This window comes from Austrofundulus limnaeus, unplaced genomic scaffold (genome assembly GCF_001266775.1).
Source record: "Austrofundulus limnaeus strain Quisiro unplaced genomic scaffold, Austrofundulus_limnaeus-1.0 Scaffold882, whole genome shotgun sequence".
In the NCBI taxonomy this organism is placed as follows: domain Eukaryota; kingdom Metazoa; phylum Chordata; class Actinopteri; order Cyprinodontiformes; family Rivulidae; genus Austrofundulus; species Austrofundulus limnaeus.
The window spans coordinates 86,990-103,601 of NW_013953284.1; the positions used below are offsets into that span (position 1 = coordinate 86,990).

General features: G+C 40.0%; 2 protein-coding genes across 2 annotated transcripts in view; both read right to left on the reverse strand.

Annotated features, from left to right (window-relative positions):
- The window catches only part of si:ch73-138n13.1 (protein piccolo), a 35,455-nt gene extending 21,617 nt beyond the window's left edge, over positions 1-13,838 (reverse strand). The window contains exons 1-5 of the mRNA XM_014029309.1: positions 13,646-13,838; positions 11,872-11,965; positions 8,682-9,977; positions 8,496-8,580; positions 1,566-4,541 (exon numbers count right to left, since the gene is read on the reverse strand). Of these exons, the coding sequence (XP_013884763.1) occupies positions 1,566-4,541; positions 8,496-8,580; positions 8,682-9,976 (4,356 nt within the window). The 5' untranslated portion in view covers position 9,977; positions 11,872-11,965; positions 13,646-13,838. The remainder of the gene's footprint in view (positions 1-1,565; positions 4,542-8,495; positions 8,581-8,681; positions 9,978-11,871; positions 11,966-13,645) is intronic.
- Positions 13,839-14,529: 691 nt separating this feature from the next.
- Positions 14,530-16,612, reverse strand: part of rnf10 (ring finger protein 10) — a gene marked incomplete at its 5' end in the record, with an annotated part of 9,337 nt that continues 7,254 nt past the window's right edge. Inside the window, 2 exon segments of the mRNA XM_014029311.1 lie at positions 14,530-15,564; positions 15,647-15,811. Of these exon segments, the coding sequence (XP_013884765.1) occupies positions 15,491-15,564; positions 15,647-15,811 (239 nt within the window). The 3' untranslated portion in view covers positions 14,530-15,490.

Genomic DNA, 16,612 nt, shown 5'->3' on the forward strand with positions numbered 1-16,612 from the left:
GGGTGGAACAGTTAGCAAGCTTAGCATGATCGTCTGTTGACCTTCAGCCTCGGGTGGAGAGGAGCTGACTGCTGCGCTGCTCTCTCTCTCTCTCTCTCTCTCTCTCTGTGCAGCTGCAGCCCGAACCGGACCGAACTTCAGTCAAACATGACCAAACTCTTTTATTTCTGATTTAAACTAGCGATCTTGTGAGCAGCTGTATGCTTTTATTTTTTTCTGTCAGGCTGTCGGAGCGCTCCACCTCCTCTGTCCGGGGCTGGTGTGGTATGAGGCGGACAGAGCTCAGCCGAGGCTGCTGAAGCTTCATGTCCTGATCCACGGAGCCAACATGAGTCAGTCCCAGACTGAGCTGACTTGATCAAGTCTCTCTCTGCCTCTGGTGAGGAGGAGGGTGAAAAATKCTCCACCTCAGACCGTTTAGAGATGTAACTATCTGTGATACTGTGGTCACTCTCCATGTAGCATCAATTATGCTAATGCTAGCTGCCTGTCACGTTCTCTCYTCCTGGCCACACCTCTGCTCTCTAACCCCACCCCTCCTCTACCCACTTTGATGCATTTTTCAAATTTCGCCTTGGGGCGGAGTTATCTTTTCACAGAGGGGTAAGAAACACTTTAAGTAGTTTTCTCATCAGTGACATTTATTTTTACCAAAGTCATTTTCTGTTAAGGTATTTTTGCTTTTACTTAGTTTTTTTTTTTTTCAAGTACTTTATAGACCTCTGACTGAAACATATTCAGTTTATAGTTATTTAATGGACATGGACATAAAGTCCAGACTTTCAACTTTCATTTGAGGGTTATAGGAGTTCAACTCCTTAACGTGTGCCCATACTGCTTTTAAATGAACCAAATGTAATTAAACAGTTGACTCAAAGGCTATTTCATGGGCAGGTGTGGYCAATACRTTTGTTATGTCATTCACAATTGAGATAAATAAATAAAAAAAGAAGGCCAGGAGTTGATTTGAGGTGTGGAAGATTGCTCTTTGAAAAAAATATGTGGTCAAAGGAGCTCTCCACGTAGGTGAAACAAGCCATCCTTAAGCTGTGAAAACAGTTCTGGAAGACCACTCTTTGGAAACATGAAACCAAGATCAACCTCTAACAGAACGATTGAAAGAAAAAAAGTATGGTGAAGGCGTGGCACAGCTCATGATCCAAAGCTACCACATCATCTGTAAAACATATCATTTCACATCATCAGCTAGGGTCTGATCTCCAGGGATGAGCTTTGGATAAATAGGCTTTGTACGAGCAAGCCTTTTTGAAACTCCAAATGACTACCACAGGAGATTCAGGACAAACGTTCATGAACGAGGGAATGACATTATAGCATAACAAAGTCAACTTTGTGACTGGATCACTAAAATCGTATGTAAATGTCTGCTGTAAGCCTGGACAGTTCTGCATGATGAAATAACCTTTAGTGTTCTAATTCACTATCCTGAAGAGMACTTTTTACTAAAAGACATTTCCATATACCCAAAGTTTAACAAAGAAACAGATAGGAGTGTAAGCACATGGTTGTTCAGTCATGACAACAAAAACATTTAGTACACTCACCTGGAATCCATGGGACCTTCTGTGGTTCTTGGTCTCTACTCTGCTCTTTTGTGGAGACTGAAGCTCTTTTGGGATCCAGACCTGCTCTCCAGCAGTGCTGCCAGACAGTTCATGGGACGCGTTCACAGTTTTTGGGCCTGCTCCGGGAGAAGAAGCTGAGAAGAGAGACTCATTGAAGAAAGCGGACCAGTTCCTTTGTGGATGTGGGGCCGGTTCCTCCTGCTTGAAAGACAGCTCTTCTGGGCTGAGTTTGTTGGTGGACTTTTGGGGCTCAATGGGCTTGGCTACCGGTGCCTCAACAGGTCGTAGCTCCCAAGGATCCTGAGGAGATGCTGTCCACGTGGGGCTGGAGAACCCTACTGCAGTCATTGACGGCAACTTCCAGTTAACATCTCTTTCAGGTGTGGGCTGTAGCCTGACTCCAGACTCGTCAGCTAGCCCCTGAATACCAGACACAGCCAACATGTCTTTACTCGAGGAGGGCTGAGTCTGAGGCGTGAAGGAGTCGATGTCAAGAATGGCAGGTTTGTAAGGCTCCCTCCAGCGTGTGGCAGGATCACTGCGAGGAGGATTAGACAACAGGTCATTTCTGAGCACCGTGTCCAGATCCAGAACTTTGGGTCTGAGGGCCAACGACTCCAGTCTGAGCCTCTCCTGCTCCTCTTTCTTCTGTTTCTCTTTTATCCTCTGTCTTTCTGCTTCTTGCTGTTTGGCAATTTGTCTCATTTTCTCTGCCTCCTCCTTTTCCATCTTCTCCTTCTGTCTGCGTTTCTCAAGCTCTAAATGTTGTTTTTCTCTCTCTGCCTGTTTTTGCTTCTCAAACTCCAGCAGCTGCCTTTTCTCCATTTCTTTCAGACTTTCCAGCTCCTCCTTTCTCTTTCTTTCCTTCTCCTGTTCTCGCCTCAGCCTCTCTGTTTCCATCTGCTGCCTCTCAAAGTCTAGCTGTCTCTGTTTCTCCCTTTCTAACTCCTGCTGTCTTTGTCTCTCCAGCTCTTTCTGCATTTTCCATTCCATCTCCTTTTGTCTCGCTCTCTCTTTTTCAAGCTCTTCCAGTCTCAGCATTTCTTGTTCTAAAGAGATCTGTCTCAGTCTTTCAGCTTCTTTCTCTTCCTTTTCTCTTTGTCTCTGCTTCTCCAACTCAGCCAATTGTTGCATCTCCTTTTCTTTCTGCTTCTGTCTTTGAAACTCTAAAACTTTTTGTCTCTCCATCTCTTTAACTCTCTCCATCTCCTCCATCATCTGTTGCTCCTCGTCCAGCTGTCTCTGCTTCTCTTCCTCCTGTTGTCGTTGCCTCTCCCTTTCAAGCTCTCTTTCTCGTCTTTGTTTCTCCAGCTCCCTCTGCTTCTCTCTCTCAATCTCTTTCAGGCGCTCGATCTCCATCTCTTTTTCTTTTGCCTTCTCTTTTTCAAGTTCTCTCAGTTTAAGCATTTCCTGTTCTAAAGCCATCTGTCTTAGTTTCTCTGCTTCTTTCTCTCTTTGTCTCTGCTTTTCAAACTCAACAAGTTGTTGCATCTCCTTCTCTTTCTGCTTCATCTTCTGAAACTCTAACATTTGTTGTCTCTCCATCTCTTTCATTCTCTCCATCTCCTGCATTAGCTGATTTTTCTGGTCCACCTCTCTCTGTCGCTCTTCTTCCCTTTGCTTCTCCTTTTCACGCTTTTTGTCCCTTTCTGCCTCCCTCTTCATCTCCAGTTCTTCTTGTTTTTCTTTCTGGAGTTGCCGCTGTCTCTCTTTTTCAATTTCTCTCTTTTGTTTTTTCTCCAATTCTTGCAGTCTCTGGTTTTCAAGCTCAGTCTGTTTCTGTCTTTCCAATGCACGCTCCTTTTCCAGTGCTTCCTGCCGTTGCCTTTGAAAGTGTTTTTGCATTTCCAACTCCTTCATTCGTTGTTTTTCCTTTTCAAGCTCTTTAGCTTTGGCCCTGAGCCTTTCTGCCTCACATCTTTGATCTCTCAGCTTGTCAGCTTCTGTTGTTTCTTCCCTGCTTTGCTCATATATCTGTGACCGGAGGTCCACGGACGAGGTAGGGTTCCTCAGCATAAATTCTTCGAATTTCTCATAAGATTGAGAGGTTTTCCCAAAGCTTTCTTCTAGCAAGGGATTCCTTCTCGCTGGAAAAACTTTTCCCTGTGAGCCACTTCTCACACAGAAGTCATCAAAGGGCGTGTCCCCAAACTTTATTCCTCCATCTCCAGGAGAAGACGGCTCCTGCATTTGTCCAGTCAGAGCAAAGTAAGTCGCCCTGGGTTTTGTCTGTTCTTCTGCCGGCTGGACTTTTGATTGTTTAGGGGGTGCAGACACTTCATCCTGGTACCCCACTCTTTGTCTGTCTTGACCTTTATCCAAAGCCACTTGTCCTTCCCGTTCCGATTCCTTTAATGCCCCTACATCAGGACCTGCATCTCCATCGAGATATGAGGTGGTCCACTTATGTAACGCCCCTACTCTGAGATATCGTGGCTGTGTTTCTGGTTTCGGTGCTGTAGCTGCCTGTGTTTGTGCTGGTTCATTCCTGTCCACCGCCGACCTGTTGGCCTCTGAGCGTCTCGATCGGAGGGTCATGGCCTTGTCTTCCCACTGGGCCACAGGGACGCTCTCACTCACTGCCCTGTTCTGTTCCACTGCCTGCATTGTGTCAAACGCATGAGACACCCGGAGAGGACCTGAAGGAGATACAGGTTCCTTGTAGGTGGCAGTGACCAGAGTCCCTATGTCCTCTACTTCTTCCTTTTTACTGAGTGAGTCCTTGGCTGTGTTTGCAGATTCGCCCTGTTCTATCATCAACACCTTTTGCCTCTCCACAACATTATCAAACAAGGACGCCCGCACCGTGAGTGCTTCATCATTTTCCTTGGAAGCAGCCCAGAGCTGCCCAGCCTCAGAACCTTCAGGAGTGGGGACATTCTTTAGCTGCTCTGGAGGGTCTTGAAAATCCAAAAACATCTTGTGGTCATTGGGAGTGACAGCTGACTCTTCAGTCTACAAAAACAAAGACATAGTTAGAAAACACAACATCTCACACACAACATGCATCCAGATTAAACTGAGCTTATCTATTTGATGAACTTTCACTAAATTTAACACCACAGTGCATTTCTTTCAAACACAATCTTGTGAAACAAATATACTTTGAAAATAACTCATTACTCTTTAGAGTTGTGTGGAAAATATCTAAAAGTTTTTTTGTTCCTCTATAAAAACTTGCAGCCTTACTGAGCAGACACTTATCCTGTTGCTAAACTTATTGAAATGATCACTCATTTGAACTGTAGCATACAGTGGTTTATGAAGCAAAAACAATACATTTTTATGAACCAAAGCAAACTGAAAGATAGCTTCAACATTATTAACTACATTAGTAATTCGATTTACCCTTTGAACAGATCATATTTGTCATCATCAGAACAATCAGCAAATGTGACTTGATAACAGAATGAGACACGATAGAAACAATTATCACTTATTTAATCAACTTAGCTTAACAAACATTTACTAATGTGTAGGGCTGCCACAAACGATTATTTTTATAATCGATTAATGAATGATTATTTTTTCGATTAGTCGACTAATCGGATCATATTTTTAATTGAATATAAAACATACAATTTATCGCGCCAGAATGCAGCTGCTATTATATAACCATGGTTAGATTTTAGCTATATGCTAACTAAAAACAATTGCTGTGGAAGGCAAGTTCTGCTCTGCAGATATTGCACAGGTTTCTCTTTTTCTTAAAATGATCCCAGACTTTTGAACTCCGTTGCTGGGTAGCCATGATACCAGAGCCTGTCTGTATAATGTCTTGTGACGTCCACGGCCTACCCCAGTTACCACTACTGTGCATGTGTGTCAAGGACAGAAAGGCAGAGGTGGCAGTGGAAGGTGTCAAAGCAGTTTGGAGAGAAAAACAAAGTAAAGAACAAAAAAAGAAAAAAGAAAACGATTAATCGATTATTAAATTAGTCATCGATTATTTTAATAATTGATTAGTTGTCGACTAATCGACTAATCGTGGCAGCCCTACTAATGTAATATTATTTTTAATTAACTCCTTGTTTCATACAAATTTTTGGCCCAACAGTCCTAAAGACTTTCTGAGGGTCATAATAACGGTTGACTTCCCAGAAAGAGCAGATATAAGAACCGTGTCTTTTATACATTTGCATTCATACAGTTAAAGAAATGTTGTGATAACAGTCAGTAAAAAGTGTGAAAGCATCACGTCTCCTGTGTAACATTCACCACCACTGAAAACAAATGACGTAATTGAAGCTGTGCGTTTGTTTTGTTTAGGGTTTAATGAGCTGAATGAGCTAAAAGAGTTGTGTATTTTAAAGGTAATAAATATCAAATTGCAAAGAGGGTGATGAAGCAAAAACACTTTTGACAGATTGTTTATTAATGCTACAGAGGCTGAGAGAAGAGCATATCTCAGCTAACAAAGCAGACTGCAAATAATGTTAATCTGAATGCAATAATGTTTAACATTTAGAATGCATGCATACGGTTTATTTTTCAGGCATTGCTGCCTACTGCTACAAAACCCTGCTTTCACAATTCATTTGGATCCAGTCAAGAGCTGATGACTGGTGGAAATCTGTCGTTCTGAGCTTTAATGAGAATTCATTTACTAAAAAATCTGAAAGAATAAAGAAATGTTTCAGGACACCTATAATTGTTTGAAGACTTATTTTAAATGAATAAACACTATTAGTCATCCATCTGTAACCCTACAGAAAAACGCTTTTGCTTTTGAACTCAATAAATAGTAAAATGTCTTGCTCTTTCTATCCAATTCAGGCTGATTACTGTGATTTTTTGATCATATTTTCTGAAACTTTGCTTGATCCGTTTCCTGTTTGCTTGCACTGTATACAAATGTATTTCTACTTTAGCACACAGGCCAGTGTAGAGCCTATACTTCATATCTGTAATTATTTAATTTTGGAAAAGTAAAACTTTTTCAGCTCCTCAGGTTATTGTTTAAAATATAATTTTAAATAGGACAGGTGATGGGTGAGAGTTCACCTTCTAAGATCAATTACGTATGTTTCTGAGTGAACCAATCACACACTGTAATGTGCAAATAAAGCTCTTACGATCACACACAAGTTAAACATGTTCTATAAAAGAAGCTAAATAAAATGTCAGCACACAGTTCATGCAGGGTAAAAATAAAAACCCTTTTGGAAGAACCTCTTGTAAGAACTGTGAGAAGGTTCTTGCGGTCTGAAAGGACCGTGTATGATGACCTCAATTGTTTGGGTGTGGTGCTGAAGCACCAATCAAAGCCTTATTGAAAGGATTTGTTTTCATGCGTCTGTTCTTTGGGTGTTTTATTACCGAGAACCACAGGGGATGATTTATTCTAGATGTCTCCGGTTTCACAACTTTGTACATTTGACTTTGATTTTATTTATTTTTTTCCTAGAATATCTTTTTTTTTTACCATGACCCTAAAAGGCTAAACAACCTGATAAAGAGGGCTGGTTCTGTTCTGGGGACGACTGTGGAATCTCTGGAGATGATGGTGCAAAGAAGGATTTTACATGAAATCAAGAACATTGTGGACAACCCTGACCATCCTCTTCATCAGACTGTCATAGAAAGACAAAGTGTCTTCAGTCGGAGGCTTCTTCAACTTCGCTGTAATACAGACCGCTACAGAAGATCTTTCCTGCCCACAGCCATCAGCATCTACAATAATTCTTTAGTTAAATGAGTTACAACAACACCTAATTTCCTTTTGGGATCAATAAAGTATTTTTGAATTGAATTGAATTGAATTGAATTGAATTGAATTGAATTGAATTGACCTAGGCTTTCTTTGGTTTACATTGACAGTGCACATTAATCACAATAATATTGTCAGGGTTCAACAAATACCACTGCCTGACTGCCCGGGGCATTTAAAACACAAACTCAGGCAGGTGGATGTGTCCCAGTCCCCAGCCAAACCAAGCATGTAAACTATTTATTTTATTTTTTTATGGCCATTTAATTGAAAAATTATGGAAATAAATGAAGAAACTTAGCCTTTTAAAAAACATAGCAGGGATGTGTGTCTGTGCTTTATTTTTTTGTGGAGAACTCTCGTGTGACAGCAAGTTACTTCAAATTTTGTCTCAAAGGAATTTTTAAAACTAAACTGTTTTCCCATCAAGCCAAAGATCTAAAAAATAATTAGATGTTCAACCTGCATCCTTTTTAGAAAAAAAGCAAGGTTTGTGGTCATGAGTGGCCTGAAAAATGCCATGTTTTCAATTTTGGCTGGCCTGAATACACTGTATAAACGTTTTTTAACCAAAACCCACTGAAGGTTGAACAAAACTTTCAGTGCTTTCTTTTGTTATGATACACACTGGTTTTTAAGAAACTCTAACACATATTTTATGGTTTTTTTGTTTGTTTGTTTTTGTTGGGGTTTTTTTTTGTTGTTGTTGTTCTGTGCTATAAAACCAGCAACCTCTGTAGCACCAGTGCTATCCACCATATTTTTGAACATGGAAGTAAAAATGGGTCCAATTTCTGTTCCTTTGTGCGGCACTTCTGTTTCACCGCTTCCATGGTCTAACTAATGACAGTTTAACTAAATTGGTGAACTATGTTGTAGGAACATTTCCAAAAATCGRTGAACAATCGAGGTGGTAAMTCAGTGCCAGACCCTCAAACTATTCTCCAGTGGGCCAAAGATAGAAAAAAAGCCTCATAACATACAAGGACATTTTTAACTGTTGTGTTGTTACTTGGTGTGGATGGGTCTACATTACAATGTGCAATTACACGTACATAAAAAGTGTAAATCTCATTAAAAGATAAGTTTCTAAGGCAGTAAGCCATWACATGTCTTCTCAGTGTCYTTCTGATTTGTCTACTAAAAACAGACTAAACTCAAATAAAACCTCATTGTAGAACTATTAGGYCCATGCTTACCCCTGTCTGAGGGTCTTTGCTGATTCCCATGTGGTCTGCAGCCTCAGTGACTGAAACGAGGTCTGGTGACCTCTCAGATGAAAACCTGATGAATACATATCACACAAGTCAAAAACCATGCATGACAATGTCGCTGGAGCACGYAGACAATGAACCAAAGCTGTGAGGCATCAGTGAGGTTCTTACCTTTTAGTAAGATCAAGAGGTAAGGGGCGGGGCTTCGGTGTTGGCTTTAAGACAGGACTCTGAGTCGGTGTTGCATCCTCAGTCAGTTGCTTGATYAGCTGTTTAACACCCACTGATGGTTCTGCTGGTTCAGAACCCGGCTGCACTGGAGAGGGAAGATCTTGACCTGAAGCACCCACCCCCAGAGGGGACGATGAATCAAGGAAATGACTAACATGTGACTTGATGCCAGCATCWTTTACAGTAGTTTCTTCAGCTTTGTAATCATTTTGGTCAAGGACAGATGGAATGGCTACACCTCCAGTGCTTTCAGGTGTGGAGATGTTCGGACTTTTATCTTGCTCTTTCTCCGGTGGAGGTGCCTTCTCTGTTGGAGTGTTTTCCTTTGTATTTTCTTTGGGACTTTTACGATGCAGAGACAGACCAATCGACTCAAACTTGGACGTCAGGTCTGCCGAAAGGGGTCGTCTCCCGGTCCAACGAGGAGCAGGGTCTGGAGTTTCTGTCTTAGTTGGAGTGTCAGAGAAAATGGCTGAAACAGGTCTGGGCCTCGGGCTTCGGGGCTGGGGTCGCAGTATCACAGATCCTTCTGGCTGAACTTTGTCTTTCTTCTCCTCCTCTTCCTCTTCCTTTCCTACCTCAAACAGAGAACCCATGGACTTAGCTCTTGTTACGGAGGTTCCACCTTTATTTGGTCCATTCTGCTTACTCCCGTGTTGCTTTTCAGTAGTTCCAGACCACTCTGTTGGTGAAAGTGTTTTAAGGCTCTTGGAATAGGCCAAGCTTGATGCAGCAGGTTTCTGCCGCTCAYCTGGCACAGGACGGGTGGGTTTACTGGGTTCTGCAAGGTCAATGGGAGGGGCTGGTTTAAAGGGCTGGACTACTGGTTTGATTGTCTGTCCTGTGTTCAACTTATTAGACGTTCTAAAGGAAGTAGAGGCAGGGCGGTTAGGGTTAGTCYACACTGGTTTCGGTGATGGTTTTGGCGTATTTGGCGGTTCTGGCTTACATCCAGCAAGGCGTGTCGACTCTGGTCGGGGTTTGGTTTGGGGTTTAGGAGCCAATATGGGTTTAATAGTGGGATTTTTCTCCACAGCAAATGGTTTGGGAGTGAGTCGTGGCTTGGGGCTCGGAGCAGGTTTGTCAGCTTCTGATACAATGATATGGGATTCACTGATAGAAGGGATGTCACTGAGGCTTTTGTTCCTGGAGTCAGTCAGAGGACTCAGGTAGGGTCGTCCACCAGCCACTGTCCTCCCAACCTCCCCAGTTTGAACCTCTACCTGAGCAGCCATCCTGAAAAAAAAAAAAAAAAAAAAAAAAAACCCTGTAAATATGTCTATGAAAAACCACTGATTATATTATAATATGTAATTATATTATCTGTCTTAGAGGAAAAACTACTTGTAACACATTTTAAAATAAGTCTGGCACAGATTTGTATCCCCTTTTTGGCATTACGAGAGAACAAACTAACCTAATTGTATATAAATTTTACTTKGCAGCATTAGAGTCAAAATCTGTCACACCGTGTCTGTAATAAACTTAACTATGACTTCAAGCAACATTAGTTTTATTGTCTTAACCATGACAAGTTTCTTTTACTTCAACTTTAAAATGAAAATTTTAGAACAAAAACGTTAACTCTAAAATGCTGAATTTAATCATTAAAAGAATTTTTTTACTGACTGCTTCTGTCAGTCAGAAGTACTGATTTCCTCATTGTGACTCAAACCTCTAAATATACAGAACGTTTGTCTAATAACTTTGGTTCAGGTCCATTAAACATGAATTGTTCTAAAATTCAACAGCTTGGAAAACTAAATGTAGGAAATTAATGAATGAAGTTATTATTCACACTGATTACCTTTTTATGAAATGAACACATGACTCCATTTGATTTAAAAAAAAGAACTGTGTTGTGGTGAGCTCAAGTAATGTGCTGTAGGGCTGCACAATATTATGAAAACCTGTGATGTGCGATAACAGTGCTTAATATTACAATGACGATATGACTTGCGATAAATGAAAAAAAATTTTTAATTCAGTGTTGATGTCTTTCTGCTCTGGGTTCAYAGCACAAAACAAACTAACACTTCATTTATACAACATGAAGGAGTGATTATGATTTGATGTGGTATCTCTGGTCCATTTTGTTTATCAGACTGATGCTGATGAAACACAAATACCAAACCAAAGTGTGCCAACCATTTATTGCAATTTATGCTTTTTTTTTGCGATCTGCTTCTTGCACAGGCCGTTATTGTGACGATGATAAATTGGGGATTTATTGTGCAGCCCTATTTGATACATTCAAGAGTACTTACTTTATTTTTACAATTATTTAAGCACACAAATTGTACTTGTAACTGTTTTGGTAGGGTGTCAGGTCATCTTTATGCAATTTATGTGTAATGTGTTTATCGTGTGTGTGCTTTATGTTTTTGTGTAATGTATGGAACAGAGCTCCTGTAATCCAAAGCAATAGAGAGACTAAGAAAACGTACTTTGACTTTTTGACTTTAAATGTTTTAAAGTTAACCTGGACTTTCCTTAAAACACGAACTGTGACAATGAGGTAACTACAGACTGAGAGGTGAATTCATTAGCCTTGTGTATCACGGAGGCGTTGCACGCCTCAACTTTATRGCAATCTTTTAGGAGGAGATCTAAAACATCATATCTAATTCTTATTTATCAAGTCAACTTGTAACTGTGCATGACTAACTTGAAATACTGGTGTAGTGGTAATCACAACTCCTTATCTTGGCAGCATCTCCCACAATAAGGAAGTGTGGACAGTTGTACAATGTCACGTTACATTTCTTGTTGTAATTCAGGCATGTTAGTTTTACATGTTGACTGGAAGATTACACAGAAAACCTTTATCAGACTGCAAATACAGACACCATTTTATCTTTAATAAACTTTTGTTTCCTTGAACCTTATTCTGTTCAAAGCTCAATGGAAATTAAGTCACAAAGTCCTTTCGACACACYGTGATAATCACCTGTGGTCGCAATAAAGACAGAAATTAACTTGTGTCCTCCTTCGCTGGCCCTTTAAGAGGCTTGCTCACATCTGATAATGCTTCCCACATGTTGCTGTGTTGAGTTGCTTTGTTACACAGAGCAGCCAAGTTCTTTTAGAACAAACTGCAACAAACAATCCTAGCGTCGGCGTGTCCTACCTGACCAGAAGTCAACCGTCTGCTGCAGAGCTTGGGCTTTTGTTGAAAGCAAGCCGCGATGTCATATCACACAGGAGGAACGAGTCGAAGAAGCCTAGAAGAAATACACCACGAATCAAAAAAGCGCACAAGCTTTTCATTTGTAAAGAGAGCAAGACTGTAGAGGAAAAAATCACTGCAGTCTAACAAAAAAGGCAGCATCACTGTGGTGATCTCACACCATCCTACCAAAGCACATAGATGATAACATGGCCACTGACACAGACTTGAGTAAACAGAAAGTCACGCCCATACACTGGAGCTGACCAAGGCATACGTGCAGATGTAAAATACAACAAAATGCTCCAGGAAATTCATTAACCCTGCGCTGCTGTGCTTTCACTTTGTAGATTTGAACCAAGGGTCACGGCTGATTTTCCACGATTCACTCCCTTCAACAGGATATCTATGTAAATTCAATCTGTGAACGTTGGAACTATGTGCTATAAAACACTCCTGCCTGCTGTCCTTTTACGTAAGAAACGAAAGATAAGCACACAAGARGATGCTGAAAAAGCATAAATGTAGTCGACAAAAATTTAAAAAATGAAAGAAAAAAAATGCAATGTTAGAAAAAGGGGACCTTTTCGTGCTGACAGGAAACGCCTCTGCCAAGATGGAATGTCAAACATTCACAGGGATGGTGGGTCCAGCTGCACAGCAGGGWTTAGGGAAGTATCTGCCTTATATAGGCTTAAACATTGGAGTAAGTATCCTACATAAGTCATAACTAACACCATCAACAACTAAACATGATACAAATCTGTTCATTTTTGTTGCAGCAACGGAAAGGATAAACTAATGTGCTTTTATTTGGAAAGTTACAGACAAGTTTATTTGATTTTAACCATTTGTGTAAATGATTAGGTCCCAATGTAACACTGCACACAAGTCTGTTGTGTTTTGACAGCAAAATTTACCAAGTCTAACCTGGCTCAGCCGGTTCTACAAAGGTTACACAAGGAATTTCCCTTACAACTTCACCCCAGCCAATCTATTACCATTTATCTCAAGATATTTCCCTTTAATAACACTGACCTACCATCATGCACTTTACAAAATGAAAACAACTCAAGTTTGCATCTGACATCAAAAAGGACTTAACCAGTGTTTAGCTTGCAAGTCATGCTTCTCTGTACTAATWTAATCATGAATAATTATATCAAAAATAAAAGGAATACAACTGTAAATGTTGACCTCAAAACTAGATTTTGCTTYGTTTTCAGATGTTATAGCTGCCTACACACAAGGACACAATGAAAATAAAATTATTTAGAGTAAAAACTATTAAATTGTGGGATGCCCAAACATATGAACAGCAGGGTTTTAACTGAATAAATAACACGTGTCTGCTTTTTATCCTTTAATAAGTTACAACAACTTTACAACAAAGCTGCTCTAGATTGTGAATTTCAACAAGTGTTYCCTCTTCCTCGTTTCAACTACCTGACAGTGGACAGGGTTCGGTCCAGTTTAGCCAAACATAAAGTTGGCCTGCCCAGAACCAAACAGCACCTTACCGAGAAAACCGTGAACGTGATGTATTCAGAGAAAACCTCCATCCCGGGCTGTTTGATAACTTTACTGACTTAAAAACAAGAGGAAACAAACGCTTTAACTACTAGTTGTTCGCTAGCAACCGTGAGCTAACTACTCAAGAAGTAACAAAATGGAAACACCGACTGAACCTGTCTTTTCTGCTGGCTGTTTGATCCACTGTGTGGYGATAACTTACCAAACGGCGAAGTCGGGATTTTCCTCGCCTCTCTCGTCGAAACAACTCCAAACTCTGGTATGTCCAACAAACTCAGCGCGATAATTGCAAGTCGTGACACTTAGTTAACACGGAGGCTAGCGGAGTGGCTAAGTTAGCAGGTTTACTTAGCCAGGCAAACGACTGTCTATCCCGTCTCAGGTTGCAATGTTGTTGACAGGATAGAGTAGACAGCGCTGAGCAGCGAGGAAGCAGTCTGACTGGTTAGCTGCCACAGTGCAGTCAGCTGAACAGGCAGAACATGTAACTTCCGGAAAATACTTTCAAAATTAAATTTAATATGAGTTAAATTCTGTTTTATACTTATTACTTAGTCTTTATTTGACATARACACAAATATAAAACTTTAAAATGAATATTAATTTGTAAAATATTATTTACAAAGTCAATACGAACCACAAGTCATGTCACTTAAATAATATTGTGACAATACAGACTCAACTTCCGGTTTCTATTGTGCTCAKTATAAACAACTTCATGGACCTTAACCAAATAGGATATTTGACTGGTCAGAATRATCCCACCTAAGCAAATTAAAATAGGTAGTTTTACAGACATGAACTCATAAAGGATTAACATCTTAAATTAGTAATTTACGTCCAGATTAATGTACCTAAGCATAACATACATAAACATTGATTTGTGAGTGAAATGYACGTGTTTGCTACACAATAACTAGTGAGGTCGGTACTGATTACTAGTTTTGTSTCTGAAAACCTTTCCTTAACATGTCTTCATAAAGCAGGTTTATCAAAACGGCCCTCATGTGGAGCAGAGACAGTACTGCATCAATAAGTGGTCTTTAATTTATTGTGACTTCAGGAGTTAAATAAGCAACGGCTCAGTCATTTTATTGTGCAMAAATCTTTATTCATAACATACTAACTTATGTTTTTAGCCCATAAACCTGCTAAAAAATATAGGTAAATTAAAGAATCCTCAAATAAATCCAATTTTTTTTAAGTTTCAACCTTAAAAATCACCCTTCAGCTTCACACATTTTCAACTCAGAAATAAAAGGGAAACTTTTAAAGTAGTTCAACATTTGAAATCAAACAAATGAAACGGGACAAACTGAAWGAAAAGAAGGCGGGTGTTTCAGGTTTGACCAAGCAGAATATGTTCTGTAGAGCCTACAGAATCTATCTTTTCGTACAATACTGTTACTTGCCTGTWTTACATGTTTTCTTGTAGAATTCTCAAAATACTACAATTCTGATTTTTGCGATCTTCAAAATTTGGCGTCCTGAAGGGCTAACAGCTTTAAGTAGRTACCTGTAATGAACACTGAAAAATGGATGTCAAGTTTACAGACTGATGCTGTCTGAATGCTGAGTGTTTGGAAAGTTTCAGAGCTGCAACACATTACAGCTGGCTGACTGTTTCTCCCTGCCTGAAGCACCAAAACATTTCCCCCCCAACAATAATGGGTCCTAGATGCAATGCAGTCYAATTATGGAAACGATGTCTCTTGACAGTCATGAAAGCCTAAAGTATGTTGAATATCAGAGTGAACAACTTGTTATAACTTTTTACTTTGCATCTGAACTACATGTCACTCATAAGGCTTTCATTGACAAGAGGATGATACAACTCTGTCCTAGCACAACATGAAACTAATGTAAATGAAAGTGAGGGGAGAGCAGCAAAACAAACATCAACCCTGTGAAGCAATGTCTAAAGCAGCGTAAACTTTGGCTACACACTGAAACCTAATTCCATAGTTCCAACAAAATCATCATGGAAGAAAAAGAAAAAAAAAACAAAGCAGCTGGAAGCTTATGATCCAGTGAAGTTTAGTTGGGTCTACTTTGTGTGAACCATGGATGTGCTGAACAGAAGCGTCTGCTTCTTCTTCTTCTTCTTTCCTCCCTTTTCATCTGAAAGAAAGCACGCAGCGATGAGTGCAACTGGAGCCATTTAATGGCCTAAACATGAAAAATGATTCTCAGAGTGCCAGACCTGGTTCGACCACGTGTTGTGGTGAGGAAGCAGGACCGTTGTCCAGCTGCAGAAGTGCCTTCTCAAAAGCCTGACTGAAAGAATTTTGAAAGCTGGGCACGGGGACACGATCTGAGCCGTCACTCTCACCGTCACTGTCTGCTGCTGGAGGGGCTAACAGCTTATCTGCAAGAGAGACCAGCTGAAAATCTGAAGTCTGAAACATTTTGTAAAAAGTGTTTTAAAAAGGAAATGCACAATGATGTGTCAAGTGTGGATTTCACTATCACACTTTCTAATAATGACTTCTAATAGTTCAGGTATATAAGGATGGAAACTACACAGAAATCAAAATAAAAACCCAGGACTGTTTTGCTGTGAGGAATCAGTGCTAACCACTCATCCATCATGGTGCCTTCAATTTTTTATGTAATGTTTATTTTCCATGTATTTGCAATAATATTGTTTAGTTTGACATAAGACATCTGAAAGCTACCACCAAAGCTGCCATTAAAAGTCTGAAGCTGCTCTATTTCATCCTTTGTTACAGAGAAATAATTATGATTGATGAGTATAAAACAAGCATTAAATACAGAGAACACAAACATATATTTACATTTATATTGCTTCAAAAGGATGGCAAAAAAATATATATTTCTAAATATTTTTTCCTGATTTGAGATCTGGTGACATTTAGAACAGTTTCAGGGCTGCAGGTGGTATTTAATTGGTGCGACATCTAAAGCAGAATGTGGCTCTCATTACTGAAATGCTTATTTACATATTGTACCCCAACCACAACCTTTCTAGACTAAATTCAAACCACATTTTTCATAGCGCTGATTTTAAACAGCCGACCTGCATCATTCCTACAGGCCCTTTACATCAACAATATTTTAAGTAGGGCTGCAACTAACGATTATTTTAATAATCGATTAATCTGTTATTTTTTCGATTAATCAGCCAAATCATTAAAACGCTTAATTA